This window comes from Olea europaea, unplaced genomic scaffold, assembly GCF_002742605.1.
Source record: "Olea europaea var. sylvestris unplaced genomic scaffold, O_europaea_v1 scaffold2005, whole genome shotgun sequence".
In the NCBI taxonomy this organism is placed as follows: domain Eukaryota; kingdom Viridiplantae; phylum Streptophyta; class Magnoliopsida; order Lamiales; family Oleaceae; genus Olea; species Olea europaea.
In genome coordinates this window covers 167,988-180,761 of record NW_019237930.1, presented here as the reverse complement: position 1 = coordinate 180,761, position 12,774 = coordinate 167,988, and the positions used below count along the sequence as shown (strand labels likewise).

The window sequence follows — 12,774 nt, the reverse complement described above, 5'->3', positions numbered from 1 at the left end:
TGTAACTTATAAAATTTATGATTTGTAATTAAAAAATAATATGTGACCTATTAATTTGATAATCTTTGATTGATAAAGAAATTGTAACTTATAAAATTTGTAATTAGTCATCAAAAAATAATATTTAACCCATTATTTTGATAATTTGTGAGCAAGAAATAGGTTGTGGCATGTAAAATTTGAAATTTGTGACTATATAGTCTATAATTGCGACTACTATGTAATATTAACAATAAATTGTGTAATACTGTGACTTTAATATATTTAATTAATAATATATTTTTTAATTAGTTAGTTCATTAGAAGAATCTATTTAAGACCTGATTTTTGAAAGAATAAACTTAGCCCTTGTTTGAACCCCATTATTTTCAAATAATTTTTTGCTTTCTTCTTTTCAATCACATATTTTTCAATAAATTAAAATTACACGAAAACTTAAAACTTATCTTTCTTTTTAATTACATATTCTCCATTAATCTACTATTCCAAAATGTAATTTTAACAAAAAAAAGAAGCTCAAACATGATGCTAATTTCTGTGGAAGTTACATGGACTACATAAATTATGTTCAAAATCTCAAGCGTACTTTCAACTTTTTCTATCCCATAACTACTGGCTTCGAAGTAAAACTAAAAAAATAAAAAATACACCCAATTCCACTTTTTACGCTCAAGAAATTGGAAAATTCCTAGCCAATCAATCACCCCCCGAAAATGGTGCATTTCTTAGACCCCAATTTCATGCATAATACTCATCCCATTTCTGTTGCCTATTTTCAATTGTATCCCCATCAAAACTCTAATTTCTAAAGTCGAAAGTCCCATTTTTATTTCAACATCTTTGCCTCAAACAATCGGTAATGGCATTTTGTATGACACCAGTCATCATACAACTCTATCCGTCTTGAAAACCAACCAATATTATATATGCAATTTAAGGAGATTACTTTTGACTCGCATCATATTTATTTTGGGGTTATCAATTTGATTTATTCAATTACACTGTGCTTTCTTTATTCTTTGTTGATCAATGTGCAAATTTATTGAAATTTAATAGTTTACTCTTTGAAGAAACCATCTAACTGTTCTTCATTATTCTGTAGAATGGCATATAGAAATTGGCCGTCTCACAAGATCATATAAAGGTTGATGTGGCTACAGATGACACCATGTTCACATGATTCAATTCTTAAAACTCATCATCCCATTCAGTTTGAGGTTTTGTTTGCCAATATAATAATGCCATTAATTGTTACATCTAACATTACATACTTTTATTTTATTGCGGCCATGACTATGGTGTTTTTGTAATAACGTATGCAGAGTTCATGATCAACCAAAAGATTCATAATATGCCAGAAAACTTCGTTCCAAATATCACGAAGATATACTTGGCTTCTCAACTATACAAGTATGGGAACCATAAGCAAATCGTTCAATATGAAACTCACTATGATCTAGTTTCGAGAAGCGTGAAAAAGCAAGTCAATGAAGGCCTAGATGACATTAAAACACTATTTCATTTTGTTGAATCTTTCTGTAACGTTGTCTAGATGTATTTCATCATAACACGGGAATACAGGGTTTTGTTTACTTGAACAAAATCATTTTTTTTTTTCATAGATCACCTTTGTGGAATGGATGTTACCTGCAATTTAACTTGAAGCACTCTTTGGACCATTAATCTCATATTCACCCTAACCAAAACCAAAATAAGAGGAAATAAACAATATGTGTAATATGTTTATAGAGTTAGACCAACTTTCGTAATAAAATTCTCACAAAAACCAATCAAATCAATGTAGTATATAAAATTAAAAATTACTCTATATTTGCACTATATCACATAATGAAATACTACATAGATATATGGTGGAAGCAAAGATCCGCTGGCATGAACTATGGAAACAAATGGCATCCATGAATTTGGCTGCCTCATTCTTTGCTGGCAATCCAGATAATTGATGATTACTTCACATTTAAAGTACATCATAGACTAAAAAAAATTACATAAATTTGTGAAAATTTTAGGATGCCTTTAGAAACCAGGAAGTCATAATACCAGATGATCACAATCAATATTTTTGGAAATCGATTTATTCTACGCAGATGAAAACTTGCTATTGACCCTGCATGTTATATGGGCTTCCAGCCTATGAGGAATTAGTGGGTCAAATCACTAATATATTGTATTGTAGGTCAAAATTGGTGGCTACATATGTACAAGAGAAAACCATGTGAGTGAAATTAGAGAAAAACGGAGGCTGAAAAATTGAGAGAAAGAAAATCGAGGCTGCTGAACAGGAATAGGAACTATTGGAAAAGTTTTTCGAATTTCACATAGGGTTGTTCTCTATTCAAGAACAAATTGGGGATTTCTCTAAGGTCTATTTTGTGTATTCTAGAGACATCGTATTCAAAGTGGGTGTCTCACATGCTTCATCAAATTGGTAGTTTGTGATGAGATAATTTGTTTTCTTGGAGATTAATTATTATTATATTTTCCATTTGGTTGAAAATTTAAGTTTAGGATATAAACCTGAATATTTTAATCTCTATTTATTATAGTAGATTTGACCGGAGTTCCCTTATGGTTTTTCTTCCCTCTACATTGGACGATTTTTTCCAAGTAATATTCGATGTTATGTTCTTTTGTGTTACTTTCCTTTTCTTTTGGCATTTAGTTATTGCTTGTATTGAATTGTTAATTTCTTCTTGCAAGAGGAAAAATTTCTCAATAAGTGGTATAAGAGGTTAAGTTGTGTGGGCGTGGTTTTATTGCAGAAGCAAATGGAGAATAGGTCGGACATTATGATTAAATTATAGACTTCAAATTATTCTATTTGAAAGCTAATAAGTGTATTTTATACACTTATTCGGGCTCTAAAATAATAATATTTGATAGTTCCTTTAATAAATTATATTCTAGGTGTATGTTTTATAGGTAAACTCTAGAATGAAAAGGGAATTGAAGGAAAGAAGCACAAATTGGAGAAAAAGAATGACAAATTCAAAGGACGGGGGCTAAATTGACTATTAGATAAAGTTGTTGGGCCAGCTACCAATTGAAATTGGAATGGAAAGTGGAATAAATTGGACTTGCAATTGGGGAAAAAAAAAATTATTAAAGGATCACTTGGGGTCATATTGAAAAAGTGAGTTGCTGGAGAATCTTATATAAAAACAAACACACGCCTATGAGGAAACATTGGGGGCTGCAAGGTTTTATGTTGTTTACATAAACAAATATACACGCCAACAAAGAAAGAGGAGATATATTGAATACGACAGTTTTCTGGGAGAAACATCAATAAATATACACGCAAACAGAGAGAGAAAGGGCGAGAAAAAGGAGTAAAAAAGGGCGGCTGCTGGAAAAAAGAAAGGGGCGGAACCAATACAATATATATATATATATATATATATTTTGATATTCAGATATCCCAATTTACACCAGACTAAATTTTGGACCCTCAAGAATCTTGTCCCTAAAACTTTGGAGGGGGTAAATCGCGGGTTATGCCTCAACTAGATCACAGATTCCCTCCATTGCCTGTACACTTCTGCGCACAAGAGACCATTTTCTACAGTAATTGCTCCATACCAAATATTTGACCGCAGGTTCCCACCAGGAATCGAACTCTCCACCCTGCTGCTGAAAGCAAGACAATATTAATTGATCCACCAGTTGAGCTGTGCCCGAGGGGTAGAAACCAATACATTTTTTTCACTATCTTGGAGGAGTCCTTTGGAGATTAGAAAAAATTCAGCAGCTGATTTCTGGGAAAGAGACGACGGCAGTTGCTGGGATTAATTAAAAAGGGCTGCCATACCACACAAATTCTATTCGGCGGCTGGTGAAATTTATTACATAAATACACACTTTGGAGCAGCCAACAACATTGTGGAATTCGTCATGTTTCATCGATTTTTGGGTGATATTTTTCCACTTTTATTCATTTAATTTCGACAATATGCTTGGCTAGATTTTTATATTGCTAGGATGTGATGAATCCTTGTTATGAATTTTTTGTTTGAATAATTAGATTGACGTTAAATTTGTTTGAATTCTTGGATTTTTATTATGATTTAAATTACTTTTCAATTATCTGGCTATTAATTAAATTGTTTGTGAATTTTATTATTATCGAGAGAGATAATAAAATCGTTAGCACATAGTAATAAATATTGTGAGGTTTGATAGAGGATAAAGATATACCTCTATGCTTCACGTGATTTTTATAAGATGTTATAGTTTGTTTAATACATTTATCATGTTCGCATCTTTGATCGAGAAATATGAATGTCGAATAAGGGGAATATATTTTATAACAATCGAGAGAGGTTTTCAATTAAAGTAGAAACATTGACCAACAAACATGATTTCAAATTGTCAATTTAAATTGTCGAACTAAAAATGGATTAGCGAGAGAGATTTCACATCTTAGCAATACTTCTCGTGAACTTGATAAATTTTTACTTTGCTTTCAATTTAGTTGCCAGATTTAATATTGTTTAATTACAACTTGATTTTGCTATTCGATTAAGCGTATTATTAATTTTAACTAGATCAAACACATAGTTCTCGTGGATTCGACATTCTACACACTACTATATTACTTGCTCATGATCTCGTTCACTTGCGGGTAATCAAACGATCAAAAGTCTATGATGGAAGATATCCTTTATTTTAAGAATTTATATGAATTTATTGAATGTGCTAAGCTAAGCAATAAAAGTGATAGTGACTGAAAGAAAATGAACAGGAAAGCCATTGGATATATTAGACAATGTGTTGATCTTAATTTATTCCATCATATATCTCAAGGGATAGATGCTCATAACCTTTGGGAGAAATTAGAAGGACTCCATGAGAGGAAAATCGCTCAAAATAAAGTTTTTGCTATTCAAAAGCTTGTGAATCTGAAACTAAATAAGGGAAAATCAGTTGCTGAGCGTTTGAGTGAATTCCAAGACTTGGTAAATCAATTGACCACAATGAAAATAGTGCTAGATGATGAGATGCGAGCACTGTTACTTCTACCTTCATTACCTAATAGTTGGGAGACTTTGGTGGTACACATAATAGCTCTACTCCGAATGTTGTGCTTGGATTTACTCTAATTAAAGACAGTTTGTTTAATGAAAAAATAATAAGGAAAGACTTTAATAGAAATGATACTCATGCTCTTATTACAAAAAACGGAGAAATGAGGAAAAACAAAGGTCCTAAGGGACGTGGTAATTTCAGAAGTTAGTCAAAGGTAAGAGAAATGTCAAATATTTTTATCGTGATAAAGATGGACATATAAAAAAAACATTTCACCACTTGGAAAAACAAACTGAAAGAGAAAAAAATTCAGAAGAAGACTAATCAGAATACATCAGCTAACGCTTCAAATGAGAAAGTAGTGGTAGCATTTTTTTGCTGAAGATAAGCGGTGTTGTCATGTTGTAGATTCGTTTATTGAATGAGTTATTAACTCAATGGCTTATTACCATGCTACTTCAAGACCAGAGCTCTTGACTTCATACAAATTGGGGTAATTTTAGCAAGGTGAAGATGGGTAATGATGGTTTTGCCAGCATTGTGAGAATTGATGATGTTTGTCTTCAGACTGATATTGGATGTAGCTTGACATTGAAAATTATGTGACATATTCCAGAAATGTGCCTGAATTTGCTATCTACACATGCCTCTAATGAAACGAGGTATGACAATTATTTTAGAAGAAGGAAACTAATAAAAGGGTCGATAGTATTTGTTAGAGGAAAGATTTCTTGCACAATTTACAAGACACAAGTTAATGTTTTAGTAAAGTAGTAAATGTAACTGAAAGTGATTATTCACCAGACTCGAGGCACAAGTGACTAGCTCACATGAGTGATAAAAGGATTGCAAATTTTGGCAAGAAAGTCCCTTGATCTTTTTATCAAAGGTACATCATTAAATTCATTTGAATATTGTGTACTGGGTAAAAAGCATAGAGTTTCATTTCAAAAATCCTCAAATAGAAAATCTAATATTTTAGATTTGATTTATTCTGATGTTCGTGGACCCATTAATGTAGAGTCTTTAGGTGGTAATAAGTATTTTCTTACTTTTATTGATAATGTTTTACGAAAGTTGTTGGTGTTTTATTTGAGATCAAAAGATCAGATTTTTCATCACTTCAAGAAGTTTCAAGCCATAATGGAATGGGAAAGTGGAAAGATTTTGAAGTCTCTTCAAACCGATAACGGAGGGGAATACACATCTAAAGTGTTTCAAGATTACTGCTCAAAGCATGGTATTAAACATGAGAAAACAGTTTATGGTATCCCACAACACAACGTCAAGGCAGCAAGAATGAACTGCACCATTGTGGAAAAGGTCATAAGCATATTAAGGATGGCTAGACTACCTAAGTCATTTTGGAGTGAAGCTATTCGTATAGAGTCCTGCCTAATCAATTGGTCTCCATCAGTTCCTTGGGATTTTGAAATTTCAGAAAAGGTGAGGATAGGATGTTTCTTATTGTCACTTGAATATTTTTGGATGCAAGGCATTTGCAAATGTGCCTAAGGACTAACATTTGAAACTAGATGATAAAGCTAGTGTTTGCATTTTTGTTGGTTATGGAGATGCAGAATTTGGCTATAGACTATGAGATCTAGAAAAAGAAAATAATTAGCAATAAAGATGAGATTTTTCATGAAAATCAAAAGAAAGCAGATTTCGAGAAATTTAGGAATAAAAAACATGTTGCTGAGGGTATCATTGATGATTGTCAAAATCTCGCAAGCGTATAGGTTCATTGTACAAGTAATAATTGTGATGAAAGAGTTATCGTCCCACAGGGAATAAGGTCTAATTTTAATGTATTCGATATAAGTAAATTCATGTTAGTAACCAAAAGTTGATTTTTGTTTGAATAGCTAATTAAGTTCTATAACTAAAAATTGTAAAATTAATGAGAATTTGTTTTAAAATTCAGATAAGTAAATGTATTGGATTTTCGACGCCACCGATCAACTCTTAGCTATAATTCTCAACCAATGACATTTATCTCAACTCATGCAATTGTGATGATCAATAATTTCACTTTCATTTATTATTCTTTCCCAAGATATAATAAACCTATAATTACCATGAGACGATCCTATTTCTAGTCGGAATTCATATGGCAAACACGCATTAACGTGTAGGATTATCACACATGATCGCACATGCTACAAATATTATTCCTAACATTCATTGTCCATGTGTTCCAATAACAGTGTTCTACCTACCGTGAGTTTTTCAACACTATGAATAAACAACTCATTGTCCTAATGGTGTGCAAACATTAAAAAAATATAGATATGCATGTTAAAGGAATCATAACACAAGAATTAAAATAAAAACATAAGGTCTTGAATTAAAAATTAAGATTCAACTAGTTTTGTCATCCATCCAATACGCAAAGTATTTAGTCTAGCATATTAATGTAGGAAATATAAGAAAAATAAAAGAAAGTCATTACCCAAATCATTGAAATATGAATAGAATCTGAAATTATTCAATTTATGCTTTCAAATCTGAACCCAAGTAATGAATTCTTTTTTCTTCAATGTATTTCTCTCTAGTTATCCTCTTTGTCAGCTTGCAAGATGATAAGCTCTAGGTTTGGACGAGTTTTCCAATTGATCTCCACCCCAAAAGACTCCTAACCAAAATAAAACAAGGAAACCCGAATTTTTCCGCATTTAACCTTGGGGCGTACGCCTAGTGTATTTTAGGGCGCACACCTTAGTGATTTTGGGTATCTTAGGCACCCTATTTTGGCCTTGAGGTGCACGCCTTGCCTGCAGGCAAGGGCGCGCACCTTGGGTTATATTTGGGGCCAAATTTGCAGCTTAGTCCCCGAACTTTCTTCAAGGTCTTTTCTTCACTCTTTTCTTGTGCCATTTGTCTATTCTTCATTGCAATGGAGTTCTTCCATCTTGAATCTTAATTTTTCATTTGTGTTCAACATTTGAATTATTTCATTTTAGTCCTCCAACTTGTATTTGATGCAACTTAGCCCTTTTTCTGGCTTATTCTCCTTTTTTCCCGTATCTTTCATCGACTGTTACCTACAAACAATATATACATAGGATTAAACCTTGTTTTATCCAATTTGCCGACAAATACTCAATTTTAAAGGTCTAAATAAGTGTATAAAATACACTTATCAATTGACCTTACCCATGTTTCTTTGCCTTTAGGCAATGCCATTTGGGTGGCAGAGACACAAATTACCAGTCATACTATGAGCCAACAAGGGTTGATAAAGATGATCTAGAAGATATTGAGTAGGAGGTGCAATCAATTGCATTGGAATCTCAAATTATAAGATCTACCAAGGAGCATCATCCATCAACTAGGTATCCTGTATTAGTTTATGTGTTGGTAACTGATGAGAGAGGGCTGAATGCTTTTAGGGTGTATAATCTCATAAGGACAAATAGTGTTGAGTGAAGGTTATGCAGGAAGAGATGAATTCTTTGCAAAAGAATAATACTTATGAGTTAGTAGGGCTTCCCAAAGGTAAAATGGTATTGAAAAATAAATGGTTATTCAAGTTGAAAAAATATGATGAACAGTTAGTGAAGTATAAAGTACGATTAGTAGTGAAGGGCTTCGATCAAAAGAAAGGGAATGACTTTGATGAGATATTCTCTCCAGATGTCAAAATGACTTCCGTTCGAGTTGCTCTGGGCTTATTAGCTAGTTTGGATCTTGAGGTTAAGCAGTTAGATGTGAAAATCACTTTTCCTCATGATGATTTGGAAGAAGAAATCTACATGTTTGAAGTAAAAGGAAAAGAACATATTATTTACAAGTTGAAAAAGATTTTGTATGGGTTGAAACACACTACAAGACAGTAGTATAAAAAGTTTTATTCCTTTATGGTGAGTTATGGTTATGTCAGGATAGATGCATATCATTGTGTTTATGTTAGAGAATTCCATTGTGGTAATTTCATTATCATTTTTGCTATATGTAGATGACATTTTAATAGTGGGTAAATTTACAATTGATTCACAGTTTGGATGTAGATTTATTCAAGTCATTTGACACGAAGGATCTTGGACCAACAAGGCAAATTTTGATATTTAGTTATTTGCTTGGATTAAATTGTTAATTTATTCTTGCACAAGAGAAATTGCCAATAGCACTGTGTTGTAGGAGTTGGTTATCCATGTAATTTCAATTCATAAATACCTTTTTAGCAATGATAATTAATGTAAGGCGAATTATATGCTCATATTTAATTTATATTCAATTTTCAGTTACAAAATGTCTAATCAAGAATTTTAGGAAACAATATTTTTGGTGATATTTTATGTAATATATAATATATTTGATATATAAATATTTATGTAGTATATCATAAAATATTATTAAATTGATAGGCACATACGATTTTCCCTGATTTCTTAATTTTAAAAATTAAAATTGTATTTTACAACTGTAATGTGCCCATCATATTATCATATGGATCATACTACATGTATTCATACTTTTGTACAAAAAGTTTTACTTACACTCACAATAGGGGTGGGGACCACAAACCGACATTTTTGAATTCATGTGAGGTCCGCATTTTTTGTGAGTGTGTGTAACCTATTTTGTCAAAGTTTGTGAGTACATATATATTAAAGGTTGAACGTCAACCTTAAGGATCTCCCATCGCCCCTACCCTGAAATATCGTGAGGGAGATAAATCGCAGATTATACCTCCAAGGGTACAGGGTGGAAGGCTGCTTGTACACTTGTACTTACTCAAAAGCCAAATTCATATTTCAGGATTCGAATCTTTGACGTGGTAGCCTCAAGCAAAACTGGATTTCTCCACCCCTCCCTTTTACCACTTGAAGATGTGCCCTGGAGGCAGAGTACATATATATTAATCCTTATCATATATGGATTCTTGGGGTTGGAGAGGTGTGGTGTCCAACCTTTAGTTCTACTGTAAGTAAATTATCAGAAATAGTACTACTTGGAGCTCAAAGCAATTTGTTTTTTACTTTTTTTTTATTTGCTATTTTACTTTTAAAACCATTTTCATGAATTTTTGTTATCCTTCTAAAATAAAAAAGTCGGGAGCTGTATAAGAGATTCTAATTATTTTTAATTCGACGGGCACATTTTTTGGCATCTTGTCTTAAGAATTATATGCATTTTTTAGTATTTTTTATTTTTGTGTTATTGACCTAAATAAAAATTTTAAAAAATCATGACTCAAATCTACCTCTAAGTCAAGAGTAATATGATGATAGTGATATTGGGAGTCGAAGTGTCGAACTAAAATTGATCCTACTCTTGATCAAATTATTGAGATATAATAACAATTATTAAGACTATTGGTATGTTGTGCTGAATTTGATTCAAATTTATGAAATAAAAAAATTCTTGTTCAAAGGATTTAAAATTTTTGAGTTAAAGTGAAAATTGTAGGGTAAATTAATTTAAGTGGCCAAAGCTATAATTTCTTTGATGACCTAATTATTAGTTGGTGAAAACTGCAGTAGCTGCAATTCAACCATTAAAAGGTGCCTCTTCACATAAAGAATATTTCCAATTGACATATCTCAAGAATGTTACCTTATTATACCTCTTCGTAAATGCATGTTTGAGATGACTTATCTTAAAGATAAGTTTCAAACGCGTGACTTATTTTTAATGTTAAACATTTATTATTTATTTTAAGTAACTCCAAACACGCTCTAACACCTAGCAGAGTCCTACTCTTCTCGTCCTCTTGAAAGCATGCTAAAAATTAAAGTAATCGATACTTCATAAGAATTCAGTGATAAACATAATTATCACATCTTTAAATTTCAAGATTTAGTCATCACTTTTTAGGAAATAATGGAGACAGAATCCGATTCCAATATGATATAGTTGCACCACTAGAATTGAGTGTGAAAGTGGAGATTAGTGCTTCTCTTTTTTCTTAAAGTTATGTCTATCCAATCCCTTTATCTCAGCACCAGCTTATTTAACAAGTTGCCCAGTAACCCTCCTTCGGACACTCCAATGTCACTTTTTTATACACGAAAATTGGCTTTAAGAAAGGAGAATATTAGCAATGGAGCATGTTTGGCCAAAAAATGGTAGACTCACGTTTGGCTAAATAAAAGCTACTTCTAAGTAAATTTTTATTTTCACATGTTGCTTTTATTGGTTTTCAGAGATTTATCCTAATGATCAATGTTTACCTCATTTCTTTATAAATTCAAAACTATTTCTAGCTCATGTACGACTTCTATTCGAAGTTCTCCTGGCAAATTTAACGATCGCTTGTGTAAGATTTACCCTTAAAATCGACTTCTAAGTAGAGAGTGTCCAAAGTGCTTATAAATCCACAAGGCAGATCTTTCACAAGTAATGTGGAATCCAATTACATCGATGCAAATTAAGTATCACATCATTTTGATCATAAATCCCTAAAACTTTTTAAGTAAAAAAAAGCTACAAATCTTCAAAATAACTCTAACCTTACTCTCAAAAGTATTTACTTAATTGACTACTAGAACTTAAAAAAGTGTACAATTACTTACATGTAAATTTTTTAAGCTCTGCCAAACATGCTCTATTCAAGAGAATATAATTATATAAGAGAATATAGGTAGTTATTTATAATGGTTTATCCGAATAGTTAATTCAGTCTGAATCAAATTTCTGCCTAGTTGTTTGGATGGAGCAAGATGAAACGGCTATGAGAAGGGGTAGAAGAATTTCATCACACGATCACAAGCTTCTGGCCATAGGATTAGCTATTCTTGCTATATTATCTCCATTATATATTGATCAGAGATCCATATCTGAGCCAGAAATTGAAGAACCCATAAATTTTTCTTCCTACTTGCCTCTTCTGCTGCTGGTTCTGATAATGGGAATTGCTTTTTCAAGTTTCAAGGAGACTCGATTTACCAGGTTTGATCCTTACTGGATTCACAGGGTTGGGGGTTCTTCAACTGGGATTATAATTATTTTAGCTGTCCTTGGTTTAGTCTTGAAGTGTAAAGCCTCTTAGCATGTATGAACGGAGGGTTATCTCAACCGAATTCGACAGCACAATAAACAAGATGTTGTTTGATTTCGTGAATTAGAGTCATATTTGAGTCTTTGTTCATTGGAATCAAATGTTGAAAGAATTGTTAGGAACAATGTTCAAGCTCAACTCATCTTGGAATGATGTGTATGTAGAACTGAACAGTATAATAAACAAAATTTTAACTTTGTTTTTACTTCTATAACTATGATCAGAATAAGTCCAGTTCACTGGAATCCAGTGATTGAAGATCTATTAGGAAAAAGGTTCAAGGACGAATGCGAAGAGTCATACTTTTAGCTGTTCTTGAAGTAATTTGGTAGTGTAAAAGAAGTAAAGCCTCTATGATGAACTCAAATCTGTGGACGAATTATACTCGTCAGTTCAATAAATAAGATCTTAACCCATTCTTCCCCACTTAAACTACTGTCAGTTTGTCACACAATAGCATTGATTCATTGGGATCAAACGCCAAAAGAACTGGTAAAAACAGGGTTCAAGAAAATGCAAATGTGTAATCATTTGCAGATTTTAGACGTCCCACGGGCTTGAGCTTCTAACCCAGTAAGATCAGACCTCTTCATCTATAGACCACCTGGTCGCGTCTTACAATCACTTGAAACTTTTTCAAGCTATAGTACGACGAGCAAATCAGCAACCCACAATTTCAATGGTCAAACTCCTTCGCCAATATTTATTTTGCAGTCTTT

General features: G+C 32.4%; 1 protein-coding gene across 1 annotated transcript; it reads left to right on the top strand.

Annotated features, from left to right (window-relative positions):
• Positions 1-11,654: 11,654 nt before the first annotated feature.
• LOC111379570 lies at positions 11,655-12,260 on the top strand. The gene has a single exon (XM_023002966.1). The coding sequence runs from the start codon at positions 11,708-11,710 to the stop codon at positions 12,044-12,046; it is 339 nt and encodes a 112-aa protein (XP_022858734.1). The 5' UTR covers positions 11,655-11,707; the 3' UTR covers positions 12,047-12,260.
• Positions 12,261-12,774: the final 514 nt, after the last annotated feature.